This window comes from Carettochelys insculpta, chromosome 8 (genome assembly GCF_033958435.1).
Source record: "Carettochelys insculpta isolate YL-2023 chromosome 8, ASM3395843v1, whole genome shotgun sequence".
Taxonomy (NCBI): Eukaryota; Metazoa; Chordata; order Testudines; family Carettochelyidae; genus Carettochelys; species Carettochelys insculpta.
The window spans coordinates 11226376-11241148 of record NC_134144.1 but is presented as its reverse complement, the minus strand read 5'-3'; the positions used below and the strand labels follow the sequence as shown (position 1 = coordinate 11241148).

At 40.6% G+C, this 14773-nt stretch overlaps 1 protein-coding gene across 4 annotated transcripts in view; it reads left to right on the top strand.

The window, feature by feature from the left end:
• PARD3B (par-3 family cell polarity regulator beta) overlaps positions 1–14773 on the top strand; it is a 614980-nt gene that overhangs the window by 286911 nt on the left and 313296 nt on the right. For all 4 annotated transcript variants that reach the window (XR_012646411.1, XM_075001347.1, XM_075001346.1 and 1 more), the window contains exons 9-10: positions 1112–1251; positions 2318–2446. Coding sequence is in view for 3 of the 4 variants with exons in the window: in XM_075001347.1 (XP_074857448.1) it covers positions 1112–1251; positions 2318–2446 (269 nt within the window). In the remaining variant the exon portion in view is untranslated. The remainder of the gene's footprint in view (positions 1–1111; positions 1252–2317; positions 2447–14773) is intronic.

Sequence of the window (14773 nt, the reverse complement as noted above, 5' to 3'; positions counted from 1 at the left end):
GGGAGTGTGACAGCTGCCCCATGGCAGGGGTCCCTGGCAGCAGTGACTGCCATGCAGGGCAACGGGGCAGCTGCCTCGCAGATGAGATTTGCTGCAGCAGGAGCTGCTGCCCTGAAGTGCAGGGTGCCAGGAAACAGTGCAGCCACCCTGCAGAGGAGCCCCCTCCGCAAAATATGGGACAATTTACCCTGGTTCTGGTGTGTGTGTGTTTTTTTTTTTGTTTTTTTTTTTAAAGAAAGTCAGGACACCTGTAAGGGACCAACCTGATAAACCTTCTCACAGGTCATGTTTGCTAGATCTTTAATCATTTTTGTTTCTCCTCTCCATTTTGTCCCCATTTTTTCTTGGAATGTGGTGCCCAGATCTGGACTCAATACTTGAGCTGAAGTCTAATCAGTGCAAAGAATCATGTTTGCTTTTTTTGCAACAGTGTCTCATTGTTGACTCATATTTATCTGGTAGTTCGCAAGAGCCCCTGTTTTGCCTAATTTTTTGTACCATAATTTTGTTTGCTTTACACCACTAAATAATACCACAATGAAATATTTACTGTAATGGATTAATATCTAAAGCAGCCCCAAAACTACTGTGAAAGTGGCATTATATTTAGAGCAAGCCCTCCTACTGATTTCTGATTGGCAGGATTGCTGCTGGGGGGCGGGCATTTGCCCCCAGATCTGATGTCTCAAAGGGGCCCAGAATTCTGGTGGCTGGGGCTCCATCCCCCTTCAAATTGCCATGGCAGTGCTGCTGCACCTGGCTGAGGGGAGAGGGCAGCAGGGCCATGCCTCTTCTGGGGCACAGAGCTGGGCCCCCATTGGCACTGCATGCTTCAGTGCTGCTGGTGACTGGAATATGGGTAATTCAAAACAAAAAAAATCAGTTCATTCATATGAACAGCAAGGTCTGAACCTCTCTCCTCTGACAGCAGCATGACACTCACGCTCTTGGATCTTCCATGCAATCATGCACAATGCCTGAAGAAGCTTTCATTGAAAGCTCATCTAAATGCTTACCCTTGACACTTAACTTTTTAAATTTAATTGTTCTTTTAATTTTAATATTTCCTCTCAGAAATTTATGATGACTCTCTTCTTTATCCATACTCTAGGTCCAGAAGGACTTGGTTTCACTGTGGTTACCAGAGACTCTTCAGTCCATGGTCCTGGTCCTATTTTTGTGAAGAATATTTTGCCAAAAGGGGCAGCAGTGAAAGATGGTCGTTTGCAATCAGGAGACAGAATACTGGAGGTTAGAACTGGGAGTATCTAACATCCTCTTCTTGCTAGCTACTAAGTATTGTTTGTTGACTCTTAAAATACACACAATATAATGTAATATAATATAATATAATCATATTGTGCATGTGTAGTTTCTGTAGTTGCCAGTAACCAAAATAGCATGGCATGTTTTTAATTTAAATCCCATATTTTTCCCATTTTATAGGGTTTTTATCTTTTTATTTATTTATGTTAAAGCACAGGGCCTTCAGACTGCTTATTGACTTAAGAATATTGGTAAAGTTCAGAATCAGGTACATATGAAAAGTCTAGTAAGGCATTCAGACAAAAGAACTGACAATGACTGCCTGATTTTGAACATAGATACACCAGTTTAAAAAAAATGGGTCTCTGAAATAATATCCAAGAATCTGTGTGTTCACTGTGAAGATTTTTCTGTGCACATTTTCAATCACTTGTATTTTCTGTTTCAAATGTTTATTTTTATAGGCTAACCTCAAAGAGTACTGATGTAAACAATATTAATACTTAAATATTGTTGTGGTTTTTTCACTTTTAAAGTGCTTTATAAACAGATTAATTTTTCACAAAACCCCTGCCAAGTAGCTGTTATAAATTCCCACCAACATAACAAAGAGGGTAAGTGACTTGTGCAGGGTCTGAAAAGTCACTGTGATGACCAAATTAAGTGCTTGTGTGCATGGTTTTGCAGAGTAGATTATGGGGGAGTGAATACACGCACACATTGAGGTGTTGCCATGTAATTGCCTCATGTAAACCCTGTCAGTATAAATCATATATCTGATTCACAGTTATGTAGCCCCAGAAGACTCTGTCAATGCAAGCTAGGCACTTTGTAGCTCCCGCTAGTAGGGGCACATTCATATCTCAGCACTTCAGTGTGTGCTGCAACTCACTGTTCTGTGGTACAGGACCACATAGACAAGCCTTAAAACTCAACATCTCTTGGTTCTCAGACCCCTGACCCACACCTCTCCCAGATTAGGAAGTAAAAGACAGTGCTTGTCAGTAAGAGTTATCATTTCTGTTTTCTCCCTCCTAATTACAACCATTAGGTGAATGGCAGAGATGTCACCGGCAGGACGCAAGAAGAACTAGTGGCTATGTTGAGAAGCACTAAGCAAGGGGAGACTGTCTCTCTGATTGTGGCTCGGCAAGAAGAAGCCTTTCTACCTCGAGAGCTGGTAATGTTTTCTTTGTTCTCCCAAATCTGAATAGTTCTCTGTGCTTAGAAATTGACTGAAGAAATACAAGGAAACTGTCGTTGGATGAGAAATGGGTGAACAGTAATTATTTAAAGGTTGCCCTGGAGAAGTATCTACGTTTAATTTTTCCCATTATTTAACATAATTATGTGTTTAATTTTTGTCCCAGAAGTGACATCATAGGCATAGTTGACAAGAGAATGCTGTAAATGAATTAAGTAATTATGACAGTGAGTATGTCTGAAAACACAGATCTGTATTTCTAGGCTTAAGATTTTGTTTGAAATTTGAGTGTATATGGTGAATTTTACTGCTTGTGAGAGTAATGGACTAATGACACTGGTTGCTGACAGGCTCAGTCTTCCCTACACAACACCGACAGTACCTCTAAAACGTGTTGTTCATAATTCAGCATCTTCTAAACAGAAATGCCAGTTGTGGCAAACTCTGTGGTGAATGTGAAGTGAAGGGGAAAATTCATAGTTTGGTTTCAGGGATAGATTTTCTATTAAATCAAAGAAAGTTTGTTTTCTTGGCAAACATTCTTTGATTTAATGGAAAAAGTTCCGGTATGTACAAGCTGAAAGTGTTTAACAGATTTAAGAGATTCGTTTACTCAGCCAACATCTGTCAAATAAAGTAGGGCTCTGTACAGTGCTTTGGAAAAAGTGGAAAGTAAAACCATATTCTTTTCCGCGCTAAGTATACATAGGAGGAGTCCATTCATGTGGAGAGGGCTATCTGGTATGTTCTTGTTTCCTCTCTGACAAGGCCATCTCCTTTGCCTTATCTTGACTGATGCATATGCTTGGCATTTCAGTGAGAGCTCTGCAGGATAAAGGAAGGACAGTGCTTCATGCCTTTGTCTCCTTCTATTTTCTTTGAAGAAAACAAATGGCCTTGTTTTCTTACTTGAAGGACTTGCTTTCTCCTATTTTGTCAGGACTTGACTTGTTTTGTTGCTTTGCTGCCTATTAGTACCATCTCCCTTTGCAATCTACTCTGGTAGGTTTTCTCATAGTTTTCCTCTTGTTTCCTTGTCATTGGTGTGTCCTTGTTGAGCAAAGTTGTGTGTGTGTGTGTGTGTGTGTGTGTGTGTGTGTGTGTGTGTTGTCCACAGTCCTATGGGAAGCCCTGGAGTACGTTAGCTACTGTGAAGTAGCCCTCTGTTTTTCTGCAGCTGCTGGCCACTGGTTCCTGTTTCTGTACATGTCCTCTTCATCTGCAGCCAGAATGTAATGTGCTGAGCTCAGCTATTTTTGTTTTCATTTTCCATTTTTGCTTGAGCAGTTATGTAAGGGGGAAAGTTAAGGACGGAATGCTGTCAAACCCATCCCAGGTTAATTAAAGAGATAACATTGCTAACTGATGGCTCCCAGAGCTGTCAACCAGGATGACTTTGGTGAGATCCTGTTCCGAAAGCTCCTGAGTTCTAAACTCACTCTGTGTGTGGGCACAAAGGAGAGCGTTTCTTTTTAAGTACAAATCCATCTGTCATATTTAGGATCAGAACTCAAACTCTGATTCAATAAGTTAAAAAAATGTTTTAAGTTAGAAAACACCATTGCTGGAGAAGTCTATTGTCTTTGGCTTTTTTGTTTTGTTTTGTTTTTAAATATTTTTAAGTATGCCATACTTTTTTTTTTAAACCAGTTCTGTGCCTGTCTTTCCAGCGTAGCATTATGTTTTCTACATTGCTGCTATACGCCATGTTCTCTTGGATAAAAGAAGCTGTAGGAATTTCAAATGTATATAATTGCTATCTGCCATGCTTGCTTGCTATTAAATTCTAGACCAGAGGTCTCAAACTCATGGCTTGTGGGCCATCTGCATCCCAAGCAATTGCACTGTCCAGCCTGCACACGGCTGCTGGCATGAGTCCCTGTGGCCTTGGGAGGGGGTGGTAAGAAGGGAGTGTCCTTTCCTGCTGTGTCTCCACCCTGCCCCTGCTCTGCCCTTCCCATAAGCCCACTCCCCAATAGATGTAGCCTTGGGGATTACCAAGGGAGGACCTGGCACAGGGTGGCAGCAGCATGAAATGAAGTGATTCAGCAGCCTCTGCTCTGTTCCACTGCCATCTCCCACGTCAGCCTCATCTCTGCCATGGTGAAGCAGACCATCCCACCACCAGCATGGTCTGGCTTGGGAGATAGCAGCAGAGTGAAGAAGACTGATTCTCAGCTCCACTTGCCCATGGCTGCACCATCACTGGTCCCACAAGTTAACCTGTAAGCATGGGTGTTTGGGGCAGTCCCCTCCCCCCGGGGCTCATGGATGATTCCACACAAACCTCCCACAGGCCACAGGGACAGTGGTGCAGAGCTAGCAGTTGGAAGCCACTCTAGCCCTTCTGTGCTACTGGTGGTGGTGTCAGGGGTCCCAGTGGGCAGCATATTAAATTTTCCTGTTGCGTAGGCAGTGCCAGAGGATGCCCAGGGGGTGAGGGGTGGGAAGGGAATTGCACAATCTGGCAGGGGGGCCCCGGAGGCATGTGGGCAGAGGGAACTTGCAGAGACCCCCAAGCCTTGTCAGAGGGGGCAGCCAACTGGCCCACACAAGAATTTGAGGACTGGCAATCTTGCTAAGGAAAGCAGATTTTGAGACTCCTGTTCTAGACTCTGCTGTAGTCTTTGTAAACCCACTAAGCTACCTTGTAACTCATTTTAGTAAGTGAAATCTGTATTGGATGATTTTAAAGAACATATCCTTCTAATTTAGAAGCCTTTGAGTAATATCTGCTTGGTGTCTTGCTACAAAAATAAGGCTTTCCAATACTGCTAGGCTACCAGATGTTTAGATTAAAACAATGTTGGCGGAAGTCATCTGGCTTTTGAAAACAATCTCAGCAGAGATTTTTAAAAGAAATCAAAGCTAGCTGATTGTGTCTTTTGTTATTTTTTAATTTTAAGCTTGAATTAGTGTGATTCTCTGCCCAAATTTTTGATAAAGGAGAAGAAAACACAAACAAAATAACTAAGTGTGTTGGTTTTTAGGAGGAAAGTAGATTGCAAATCCAATATGTGCAAAGGATAATATTAACTGTGCCGTGAGACCCTATGTACTTAATGTAAAATTTGACCCAAAAGTTTGTTGTGGTGGTAGTTTTAACAGTAGGGTAAATGCTGCTACAGCAAACCTCTTCTTCCTTTGAGCAGTGCTCTGAATTTATGGGTTCATTTCAAGCTGTTATTGGTGAACTCAAAAGCTCTGACTGGTTTCACAACCATGTTCAAAGGCACTGTTCATGCACTCTGGCTACATCTACGCTTACTGGGAATGTGGACAGCTGCTGTGCAATTTTAGGTATGCCAATTGCACACCTAAACTTGATTTTTCGCACCGGTTCCTGTCCACCCTGCAGAATGTTGACAGGAGTGCTCCTCCCATCCACATTCCTTAATCCTTGTGATTCACAAGGAGTTAAGGGGTGGACATTGACTCCAGAACGTGCCATTTCGCACATGCGCAAAATGGCGTTCCGGAAGATCGAACCTAAGTGTTAGATCTTCTCTGGTAAGTGTTGCTGTAGCCTCTGGGTCCTCATGGTAGCGTTTTTTTGTGGCAACATCTTTGGCTTTGGAACTGTCCACCATAAGCGTGAAAGTCTTTCAAAGTCTCCAGGGTGCAGCACAAAACTGGAATATATTTATCGTTCCATTTGGGCTTGTTCAGTGTTCTGATCTGTTTACATAAATGTACCAGCTGCTTCAGCACTAGTCCCAATAGAAAAGAGTAAAATAACACATGCTGGTCCCTGTCCCCAGGAGTCACAGGGTTTGTTGGAAGGGAAGGTAAAAGCAACTTTTTATGAAGGTTTGCACTCAAGAATAGTTGCACTGTATTCAATTGCACAGGAGCGTTGTCTGAGAGTGTTGTTCTTCTGATCTTATGCTGACAATTTTGAGAGCAATAAACCTTTATCCTGTCTCTTGCTTCTGGTGTCGGTGAGGTGATGTAAAAAGGGGTTAATATTGGCTTGCAGAGGATTGGGATTTAGGTATCCCTACCCTGGCTAAGTAACTGTCTGGGAACCATGTGATTGCATTGTTTGCACACTATACATGAGGGAAAACCTAAAGTACACTCTTTGAGTTATTATTATTATCATTGCTCAAAAAGAAACTGATGTTTTTATGAGACTTTCTTGTTGAAGCAGATGGGGAAAACAGAAGTCTGAGAAGGTGATCTTGAATTATTTAATTCCCCCCAGACTGCAGACTGGCCTGTGATTAGTGCATTATATAGGTGCATTTTGGGTTTAAGCTATGCAGTACTCTTTACATTTTCTAAAGGATGTGTAGATCAGAGAGAAAAAAATGATTTGCTGTTTAGGATTGGATTTACCAGGTCTTATCAAAATAAACGAAATGTACATCAAACCAAAGCTACTGTTCTGTTCTGAAAATATACAGAGTTTTGATCATGTGTTTATAGGGGTGTCTTCTCCCATTTTCCCCAGGGAAGAAATGTGTGATTTTTTTTTTAAGGTGACACTCTAGTTTTTAATTGATTTTAAGATCATTTTCCTTTTTCTCCAAAGTCACTTAGATTATAATCATCTAAAATTTAATCCTTCTAGGGTGTGGTGCTGTTCATTCCTTGGGCAGTGGCTTTTAAAAATGTTCTTACTTTTGTGAGTGTTCAAATTACTGGATGTATATGCATAGTAGTAGATATGTGCCCTTCCCCAAAACTTGTCACAAATAATAGGGCGTTGAAAAGGTTAACACACATTGTTATGTATTTTAAACCTTGGTGTGCACATTGCTGTAAGCTTTGCATCTCTGCTATTTTAAAGATAGTTTTGAATAATCATTTCTAGTTGTGATCACTATTCACCTTGACTCAGTGCGCACTACTTCATCCCTTGCTGGGGCAGAGGGAGCAGATCAACAATCCTCCCTCTGACTGGTGTTCTTATGACAAATATTGTTCATGAGGAATCTGTGTAACGTAACTATCTTTTAAATCTAGAATTCTCTTTTTTATATATTTACTATGCAGCATGGACAGAAGCACAGTTAGAGGCAAGTTCAGTTACTTATTTTCTTCCATTCGCTGTGTTGTGATTAACTTTTATGTTTTAGCTTTTTCCTAATTAATTCTTTGTGCTATCCTGGAATACTTCACCAAAAAGAAGATTTCTTGCTTGCCTGAAATGTTGCCCTTTTAAAGTATTTATAGCCTGTTTGTTTATAGATTCTTACTTGTTAATCTATAGGAAAGGCAGCACCAAATTTCAACACAGCCTTAACCATTATTATACCTTTAGTTTGTTGTACTCAGACTTTCACTACTTTTGTGTTTAAAATTCCTGATTAGTTAATTAAATTAGGAATTTCTTTCATATTTAAGTATCACAAATTACGGTTTAGATAAATTCAGTCACAAAACTACCTTATGAGTTAACTGTTCTCTCTCAAAATTGAAGCCTAGTTTTTGAAAATCTGGCCCTTGATACACATTCAAATGTTAATGTTTTAAAAATATATACTAATACAATTGCTGTACAAATATTTTGTACCTCACATATGCAGTGCAGAGAAAATATTAAATGTATAGAGTACCTTTCATTCCAGAGTGTTTATAGATATACATACCAAAATCCTATTTCACTCAAGGATTTTTTGTACAGACTATCTTATTTGTGGGTTGTTGGGCACCACAAATCTGGAATATTCTAAAAAAAGTATCGATAGGAGGGGATGCGGGTGGGACTATAGCTATGTATCTTTGTACTTTAGAAGAAGGATATTGTTGTCAGCCTTTAAACGTCTCAGTTTACATGATCTAAATTTATACAAAAACAAAAAAGCAGTCATGTTGCACTTTAAAGTCTAACAAAATAATTTACTAGGTGATGGGGTTTCGTGGAATAGACCTATTTTTTAAGACCATAGCCTTACCAGGACAGACTCCATATATATAGCACAGAGGTCCAAAAACTGTTATCAAGGTTGACAAATCAGAAGACCAGAAGGATGGTGAGGAGTCTGGGGGAGGGTTGTGGGATGGGGAAGTTGAGTTAGATAATTTCTGGTGGATCTGATTTGATGTTTTATTATATTGTTTCATTCTGACTCTGACTAGATCATGAGGCTCAATGGATACTCTGTTTGGTATCTGGTATCAAGTGGAGTACCTCAAGGGTCAGTTCTGGGGCCAGTTTTATTCAACAGATGAGAGAACAGACCCACTTCTTGCAAATGTGCAGATGATATTAAACTAGGGAAGAGGTTGATAGGCTGGAGGGTAGAGATGGGGTCCAGGGAGACCTACATAAATGGGAAGATTAGGAGGAAATGTGATCAGGTTCAACAAGGACAAGTGCAGAGTCCTGCAGTTAGGATGGAGGAGTCCCAAGTGCCTCAGTACAGGCTGGGAACCAAGTAACTAAGCAGCAGTTCTGCAGAAAGGAGTTGATCCTGTTTTCAGCACAGTGGTGGAGGAGGTGGAGGATTCAATGGTCTCCTGAGGTCTCTTCCAGCCCTATGATTCTGTTTACCTAATTGTGTCTTTACGTCAGACTGTTAACTTGGAGCATTGCTTTTAGCAGTATTACAGTGTATCTACCACAAAATATAACCTAGTTTTTTTCTGGTAGCTCACTAAATAATTAGCCACCAAAGGGAATGTGTGTGTGTTGTAAAGCGTATCTCAGTTCCTATTGGGAAGAAGGTAAAGAATGGTGCAGATCTTTCTGTCAAATAGTGAGTATTCAGATACAGCTCTTCAGCCGCTATGGTTTCGTGCAGAAAATAGCAGTAACAGCATGAAAATGTCTTATTTCCTTCATAAGCTTTTGAAACTAATCCTCGTGGGACCATTGCTTCTCACTCTGAGCTCCGAATGACACTCAGGGGAGTTGGCATCTCTTATCAGAGCAGAGCAGCCAAGCAAGGGGCAGCCAGCACATTGAGAGGCCATAATAGTGTGCTGGTCAAGGGCATCAGTCAGGTAGTGAAAGGCCTCTTGTTGTGTTAAACAAATGCTATTTCCTTCCTGGCTTCAGTGGAAACTAGGGTTTTTTATAAGTTTCTCTTTTGGCCAAAGAACAATGGGAATAAATAAGGCAGCCCTTCTATTCAGGGAGATGTGGATTAGATTATTATAAGTGTATAGGTAAAGAATTCAGTGGTCAGTGAGGACAGGCATTCTTAGATTAAGTACGTTTAATTGAATGTAGTATCTCAGGGGATGCAGGATTGAGTTTACTATTTAGTGGATACCATGGAGTTTATAGAGAAGAAATAACACAATTGCTTGTTTTTGAAACAGTTCTGTTGCTGTTGTAGATAGAAGACAATATCCATTTTAGACAGTGGGGAAGACTGAAGATGCATTTTGATTGTTCTCTGTAGTAAGAAGGGGTCCTGAAATGTAAGTCCATGTATTACAGACCCAGTATGAGACTGCAGGTCCAGGTGAAAGTAGTCAGGACTTTGCTAATATAAAGCAAGGCTGAGCTGTGAGCAAGAGGCAAGCCCTGATCACAGAATCTGTCAAGAAGAGAACTGATATTGCAGAAATACACATACCTAAGAGGTACTGGAAATAGGCACAAGTCATGTAAACACATTCCAGGATACCAGACCACCCCTACACTAGCATACTCCCCATAGATAACAGGAACAAAATGATCCATCCTAAGGATAAGGTCAGTAAGCCAGCATGATGGATAGTTTGTTTTGATTAAACCAGCAACTACAAGATCAGAATACATTAGGAGTAACATATAACTTATTTGTACCTGTGTATACATATGTATACAGGAGGCTGTCTTTGTTCAGAGTAACAGGCAGTGAAAGGTCCCTCCTCTGACTGGTCTTCATTGTCAGCAGGTACACTTTCTCAGGATACCTATAACCATTGAGCGGGGATGCTGTTAATATGCTTTGTTTGGCAATAACCCTGGCCGTGTGATTTCATCCCCTATCTGATTTTGTGGTCATTCAAGTTGCTCTTGGGGTTTGCTGCGACAGCTATCTGCACAGGCCCAGGGCAGCACACAGAGGGGGTTCACACACACAGCTGAATAGTTATCAACATTTGATGGACCAGAACTTCTGTCAGGGGACCACATCAGTGGCATCTGATGAGGTGCCTATAGGTGCAGAAGTGTATTTGGAATACATAAGTAGATATTATACCATTTGAAGGATTACATGTAACTTTTTAATTAGCAAGTCAGGAGACTTGTAACCAACATGCACTTGTTAAAGCTAAGTAAAAAACAGTGGCAACACTTCTTTGAGTACACTGCTACTTAAGGCTTCTGACACTCCAAAATCAAGATTTTCCATCTACTGCATAGACCACTGGTCTTCTGTAGTTGTAAGTTTTTCTTCTATTATGTCTAACAACTTAACACAGTCCTCTTCTCTGGTTTTGAAGTGTAGTCCTTCTTTAATTTTTTTCTGTGTTCTGACTAATGAACAAGAATTTACAGGACAGAGGACTTTGGGATGATTTTTTGTTTTGTTTTGTTATGTTACTAAACTCCAGTCATCAATCCCAGTTTGGGGAGCAAAACTTCCCATACAAGAGCTCTGGCTTTATTGATATAACAGCGAAGTCATTTACATTTTAAGACTATTGATTGTTGTTCAGTCATATCAAACAAATTTAAAAATGGCTACAAATTGGCTATATCCATTACATATTGATATATTTCAGAGGTCTGCAATAAGACTTAAGGTAGATTTGATTACAGAAAGTGTTTAATTTTTGGAAAATTACTGTTTTCACTTATTTCAAATCCTGTAGTTGCCAAGTAATACCAGCTGTCATCACAATCAGTATATGAATACCAGTGCCTGTCCACTCTCACTGGAAAACTTTGGGAAAGGATGCTGTAATAAGATCTTATTAGAGATACTAAGGCAATTTCCAATTTTTTGCGTACACAGCTCAGAAGTTTAAAATTGATGAATTTGTAGCCAAAGAGGCAGTGATAAATGCATTAAGGATGCCTCTCATTTTCTGTGGTACACCCCTGTTTTCAGTTGCTTATGTCCTTATGCCTACAGTTTGGAACTCTTTTTATTTTCTTTTCTGGAGGTCTAGAACTGGGTGAGCTCAGACTAGTGAATGCTGGAAATAGTGGTCCATGCAGTCCTGGATCTTTTCAGTGCTTTTGACCTCACAATCAAGATTAGCAGAGTCCAGTCTCACCTCTATTCAGTTGATCAGCCTACCATTTTTTTTCTGCCAAATCGCACATGACTCTGAGATGGGATGGCCACACTTCGTACCTCCGATGTTATCAGGCCTGTCACTGGTCTGTGAATGGAACAAAAAAGCAGTCCTGTAGCACTTCAAAGACTAACAAAATAAAAGGTGATGAGTTTTCATGGGACAGACTCACTCTTTCAGATCTGGAAAATATTTGAATGGAGTGAGACTGTTGAGGAATTCTGCCATACTGTTTATTGTGTTCCCCCACAGAATGAAGGATCAACCAGTCTTCACCCAAATACTTCTGAAATGGGTTTGGACTGTATGCTAATATAGACCCTCAGTAGCTGAGGACCTATTTCATCAGGACTTACACTGCATCTGAGTTATCCCAGTCTCAAAGTTTTATACACCATATATCCAGCCTTCAGCTCACACCTTTACTCAGCATTACTCCATGGCAAAGGACACCATATCCAACACCTGCTTTGGCACAGTTGCCCTACAGTCATTGTTTTAGTAAGCACTAAGTACCGCCTCCAGGACAGGAGTTACTGCTTCAGTCACCAGAAATCGAATTTTACCGTACCATAACTTTTGGTCTTCAAGATGTTCATGTGTATTCCACAACCTTCATTCATTCTCTGCTAGGATGAAGTCATTGGTAATTTGGAGACTGGTTGTGTCTATGTGTAGGATGGGTGAAGCTTGACAGGCTTAGTGTGCATATAGACTTTTTTATCTTTGTAATACTTTTGTTTTAAAATATATGGACTGTGTTTTGTGAAAGTTGGGTAGACAGTGGTAACCATTTTACTGTTCAAGAGAGCAAATTGCAAATGCTGGACTGATGCCAGACCTACTGGGACAGTCCCAGGGAATTGCTCCTAAATCCCAGGTCTGGAGGGAGAGAGGCAGGTCCTTTCTCATTGAGAGGAGATGAGAACCTAAGACTGAAAAGGCGTCCTTGAGCATATTGAGGCGGAAGAGGATGTGCAGTTAAGCGCAGGGTCATCACACACCATGCCACGGAATTGCTCACTTGGCTCTGTAGTCGAATACAGCTTAAACACTCCACAACACTTTATATGTAATATAATATAAAATTGTGAAGGAAACTTCACCTTAATTACAGGCTGGAGAAATTTTAAAATACTGGGTGCATTGAGAGAAACTCTAAAGCAATCCATCTGAAATTCAAGTTTGTATCATTTTGGACAGTCACTGTGCTCTTTCTCAAAAAGAAACTTACTGGTGTTTCGCCTCATTTCATTCACATCCTCAAGTGAAGTAGGATTGTAGGATGGTATTATTTTGTAGTAAATAGCAGAGCAAAGATATGTCTAATAGAATTGAAGATTTAGTGTATCAGAGTGGAGTTGCTTTACCAGACCATATGCCTTTCAATTAAGGATTACTGCTCTGCTATAAAATACAAAATATTGATACATCGGTATAGTGTTTTAGCAACATAAGGAGAAATTAGGCTTAGGAAATTAATTTCTCAAACTTATTTGTAGGAATGAATATTCACTCTAGACTGGTTTCCCAAAAAAACACAATTTTCTGGAGAGATTCCTTTTCATTTAGGAATGTTGCAGCTGTTGTGATCACCAGAAAAAGGGCATCTATTATGAAGAACAGAAGGAGTATAAGGATGAGATTTTAAACTACTGGTATATGAGGGGAAACCAGACTTTTAGAAAATGTATTTCTTCCTCTGCCAGAAATGTTCAGTAGGTTTTTCACTGCTATATGTGTTTGTGATAAAGTCATTGCTACTTGCTGGGCTGAGCATCCAAGCGTTTGCAGCTAGACTCCATGGAGAAGGTAAGGAATGGTATGTCTTAAGTGAAGAGATAAGGACAGGGCTGGCCTAGTTTCATTCTCAGCTGTGGAACTGACTTTACATATGATGCAGCTTTCCTATTAGCTATCCTCAGAAGAGTGATTGTCAACAGGATTTCATCCAATTTTATTTCATGGCTACCTAGTGTGTGACATTACAGTTAAAACAAACCAGGCATAGTTTGATTTTAAGTCATATTTAGCTGGATCTTAGAGTAAATGTCACTTAATTTTTTTTCCTCCTTTGTCCCATTTACATTGCATTAGAGGTGTCCAGAGTTCTTTGCCACTGTTTCCAGTCAATGGAATGGTTTCATTGGTCTTGGAAGTTCCATTCCTTTTTCTCTTTGTCATCTGATGCCATTGATGTGGTGTCCTGAGAAGTAGCTTGCTCTATCAAATATCGATAGTTATTCGTGTGTGTGTGTATGCGTGCGCGTGTGTGCACGCTCCCTCCCTCTGACTGCTTCCCTTGCTCTGTGTATGTATCCAGCACAGCAGACTCCGAGAGAACCTCCAGTGACTACAAAATCAGATAAGGTGAGAAGGCACCTGGCCAGTTTTATAGTCAATGAAGTTCCTTGATCAGATGTGTACAGTTATGCTAGAATTTGTATGCCCATTGGAATGGACCTACTCAATCAGTGCTGGGACTTCCTGTTGCCCACAAGGCCAAACAAAGACAGCCTCTCTGAGATACATCTTTGTGCACAGGTACAAACATGTTACGTATCACTCCTGACATATCAGGGTGCCACCTTTTAACATACATGGGTGCTACCAGTTACCTTCTGGTGTGATCATAACATCCCTATCATGAAGATATCATCCTGAATCTATCCTTAGCATGGCTCAGTGAGTGCATGTTATCTCTGGGGAGTGTGTTGGTACTGGAGATTTCTAGTACTAACCTTGAATGGATTTATGTGAGTTGTGCTTAGTACCTCTTAGGTATGTGTATTTCTGCAATATCATCCCTGTTCTTGCCAAGTTCTGTGAGTAGGGCCTGCCTGTTGCTCACAGCTCAGTTTTGCTTTATGTTAAAATCTTGACTACTTTTCCCTAGGCCTCAGGCTTCAGACCAGGCCTGTGATACTGGGGCTTATGTTTCAGGATCTCTTCAGATGTCCTTAATAGAGTCTTTCCATCATATGCTTGGTCATACATGTCTTTTTTTGCTCTCTTCTCCCTCCCATCTGTTCTTTATTACATGTGCAGCCCATCTCAAACCTTTGCTCCCCAGCTTCTTGATCAGTAAAGGGAGGTTAGACATGTCTGGCT